Here is a 4257-nt window from a genome sequence, read left to right as displayed (position 1 = left end):
TACACATGAAATACATTTATTTTGCGCTAAGTATTCCACAAATACATTTACATATTTATATGCTTAATAAAAATACCCAGTTCAGATGCAAAAGCCTCTAAGCGCCGTTTGAAATTTTCTTCTAAAATGAGCATTTTTATCAGGCTCATATGTGTAGATTCAGTAATTTCACTTTAATGGCAAGAAATAGGTTATTTTCATTGCCATTAAAGTGAACAAAAACAGGAGCATGAGAAAAATGCTAATTTTAGAAGAAAATTTCAAAAGACACTTAGAGGCTTTTGCATCTGAACTTTTCAATTGTATTTTTGGTATACTAAACTGGTATAGGCCTACCTAAAGTCTGCTAAATTGGAAGAACTAATTTTGTGCTTAATGCACTTTAATTGTGTGGAAGTAGTGCTGAGGTCAAGTATACTGATGTATATTTGATTGTGCTAAAGTGGAACTACTGTAAGTATACTTCAGGTACACTTAAAATATCTTGCATTTCAAGATTGATATTATACAGAGATCATACAATCCTTATTAATATTAAAACACATTTTAGGCATAATATTAAGAAATGTGCATTGGGCAATAAAGAAATACTCCAAGTAATACTCCAACTATAATTTTATATCTGTAAAACTTAAGTGATATATCAATAAATATGTTAATGGATTTGAAGTATACTTAGGATGATATAAATGTATTTAAATAAATTATGGCAAAGGATTTTTTTACTAGGGTGTGAGAAAGCACTTCATCTGCTCTACCACTAGATGGAGATGCTGTTATAAAAGCTTGAGCCTGTGGCCACACATCACTATCAATTTCAACACTTCAACACTAATTATCTGTGTCACACAATGGAAATAGTCATGCATGTTCATAATGGGCATAAACACATGTGACAAACACATACACCTCAATGTCAATTTATCTCTGAACTGCGCATTATAAATAGCCAAATCCATTCATCATTACAGGATGATGTGATGCATCATGACACTTAAATTTACAGAAATAACTATACTATTCCATTTCCATTCGACTGAAATCTATTTGAATATTTAACCTTTTGACTCGCGTGTGTTTTCATTCAGTAAAATAAATGACTGTTGGTTTGGTATTATTATTATTATGGATGTTATCTAAACGTTTTTGCCAGCCAAACACATGAGACCTAAAATATTTACCCCGAGATTTTAAGTTAATATTTCAGTCATTTAAAACACATTCATGGTTTTTTGATATTGCTTAATGATCACATGACATGCAGGTAAACAAATAAAATATTTCATGTTTTTATTTTTAAATGATTTATGTACATTTTACCTTATTATGATAGAATTGATCAACTTTTCATCAACTCACAAATACCCAAACCCAGTTTGAGAAACCCTGATCTAATGCAATGACATACAAACTTCAGAGTCCAAATAATTTAAGCGGTAATTTAGCTTTTATATGCACGTTGCTTTTACACAGAAAAGCTCCACAGCTTCTTATTGTTTTGGCATTGGGGCACTGCATTATTCTTGGTATGCTAAGACACACCAGGTGAGAATGGACTCAGCAAAGCATTTATTTCATTGCCTGAAGCTATGAAAGTGATTTGGCAAATAACCACACCGTCATTTGTCATGTCAATATAGCACACCCATGTGAAAGCGAAAGCTGATGCTGACATTTACAACAAAGGCTGGTGGAAAAGACGCAGTGAAGTTCCTCAGACCACCGCAATCTCAATATGACATATGACATCATCTCATAACACCACAGACACTTCAACACTCTTTAAGTGTTAGTTAGTTTACCCAAAATGAACATTCTGTCATCATTTACTCTCCCTCATGTCATTCTAAACCAGTATTGCTTTCTTCCTTCCATGAAACAGAGAAGATATTTTGAAGAATGTCCTGACCACTCAATAAGATAATAATGAATACGTGATTCAGAATTTACACTATACCTTTCAAAAGTTTGGGGTTATTTTTAAGGAAATTAATACTTTTATTCAGCAAGCAATTCATGTCAAAAATGACCATAAAGGCATTTATATTGTTACAAAAGATTTCAATATAAAAAAATGCTGTTCTTTGGAACTTTCTATTAATCAAAGAATCATGGTTTCCACAAAAATATTAAGCAGCACAAATGTTTTCAGCATTAATATTAAGAATAGTAAGTTCCTTGAGCTGCAAATCAGAATATTAGAATGATTTCTGAAGGATCATGTGACACTGAAAACTGGAGTAATGATGCTGAATATTCAGCTTTGCTATCGCAGAAAAAAACTGTAATAATGTTTCACAATATTACCATTTTACTGTATTTTTGTGACTAAATAAATACAGCCTTGGTGAGCATATGAAAAATATTCAAAAATCTTACAGACCCCAAACCTTTCAAAGCCCCTCTGCAAATATGGACAGACAGATTTACACATAATATACTTATATAAATAGCGTTTTTTTTATTTGTCCAATAAAAATCAATAAATCCAACACAATGCAGATCAAACATACACAGAAATTAAGGTCTGAGCCTATACAACATTCTCAATTTGTCAAACACTCACACATACATACACACACACACACACACACACACACACAAACACACACCCACAAACACCAGTAAACCTGTCATAAGAACAACAAAAAATCTCCTTAAGACGACAAAGAGATGTTTACCTGCAGCATGTTAACTCATTAATGACTTTTTCTTCTAATTCAAAGCACACACAGAAACACTTAAACATGCAGTCATACCCTAGGCAGCAGCCCTTCTGGTGGCGTGGGTGAGACGGCCTCTCCATCCTGTCCCCGTGCACAGAGGTGAGGGGACATGGTGGGCGACTCGTCAATGAATGGCATGGTCTCTGAGCCATCCTGAGACTTCCTGTCCTCTGCAGTATCTCCCTCACAGCCATCGGTGTTGTAGTTAAAGTCTGGAAGGAGAAAACAGAGGAGTGTAAGATAGAGTTAGAAGAACTATGCAAGGTTATGGCTCACACCACAGATTAATGCCGCCATGTTGGGCCTCTCAAACATTAGCGATGTTGAAAGCACTACAGTGTTTACATTTCTGAAGAAAACCAATCCACAAATGGTGCAATTAATTGTCTGTGCTGAACATAGGGTGTGTTTCATAGCTGATCTGCATGTAGAGAAGAGGGCGGAGACTCTGGGTATGATTTACAGGATCTGTAGGATAAGGTGTGAAGGGGTAGTGGGAAATGTGTGGGCATTTTAAGATGCTGTAATGCAGTATTACATCGGCTGCTATGGCTGACCGTGCAGTGGGCGAGAAAGTGATTTATCAAAGCTCTGCCAATATTAAAGATCCAAAGCAGAAACCAGCAGAGAAGCAAAACCTTTGAACGGCTAACTAATTATGTACAACCATTTATTACTGTTTACACAATTAGACTAAAATTGCAGCTTCACAACAGAACCAAGTAATTGTATTCCAACTTGAATGGGAAATGCATTTAAATTATATTTGAAATATGCTATTATCAGACTGTTTACAATGGTGCAGTTAAATCCCGCTAGCTTCCTATTGTTAGTGAGCATTCAAGCTAATGCGTTTTGAAGCAGCAAAAGAACTGAAAAATATTCTTTTTTTCAAGTTTGCGATGTGAGGTGACATGAAGAACAGAGACAAATCTATCACTAGCAAAGCCCACCAACTAGCTGACATGCTACCAACATGTTAACTACAAGATAAAACATGCTAACAATGCCTGTTTAAGACTATGCTAAAACATGCTAGAAACATGTTAGCAATATATGCATGTATTAACCCTCAAGCATCCTTCGTATAGCAGCCCTTAATCTGTCCTCCGTGGACAAATTTGGGCACGAAGGTCTCAGGTGTGATCCCAATTTTTTTAAATAAATGTCATATTACCATCTTCGATAAAATAAAATCTATCCATTTATGCAATTTTTTTGTGATTTTTTTTTTTATTTACCTCTAAAAGTACCATATTTTGTATGTAAAATATGCTTATTTTGATGTTATATTTAATATTATTTCTTTTATTCAGTAAAAAAAAAAAAACAATTCCAGTAAGTTCAGACTGCCAAAACCTACAAATTTGGTGACTTTGGTGACATCTGGTGGCTTATGGTGACATAAAAATATAAAAATATCAAAAATATCAATAGACACTAGTTGGCAGTAGTTTTCAATGGCTTTTTCGTGGGTGGGTCTGTGTGTTTGTGGGTGTGTGTGTGTGTGTGTGTGTGTGTGTGTGGGTGT

General features: G+C 34.6%; 1 protein-coding gene across 1 annotated transcript in view; it reads right to left on the bottom strand.

Annotated features, from left to right (window-relative positions):
• abr (ABR activator of RhoGEF and GTPase) overlaps positions 1-4257 on the bottom strand; it is a 205231-nt gene that overhangs the window by 113692 nt on the left and 87282 nt on the right. The window contains exon 2 of the mRNA XM_016455779.1: positions 2760-2938. Coding sequence (XP_016311265.1) covers positions 2760-2938 — 179 coding nt within the window. The remainder of the gene's footprint in view (positions 1-2759; positions 2939-4257) is intronic.

Source organism: Sinocyclocheilus anshuiensis, unplaced genomic scaffold, assembly GCF_001515605.1.
Source record: "Sinocyclocheilus anshuiensis isolate Anshui unplaced genomic scaffold, SAMN03320099.WGS_v1.1 scaffold399, whole genome shotgun sequence".
Lineage (NCBI taxonomy): Eukaryota > Metazoa > Chordata > Actinopteri > Cypriniformes > Cyprinidae > Sinocyclocheilus > Sinocyclocheilus anshuiensis.
This window is presented reverse-complemented; position numbering and strand designations above follow the sequence as displayed.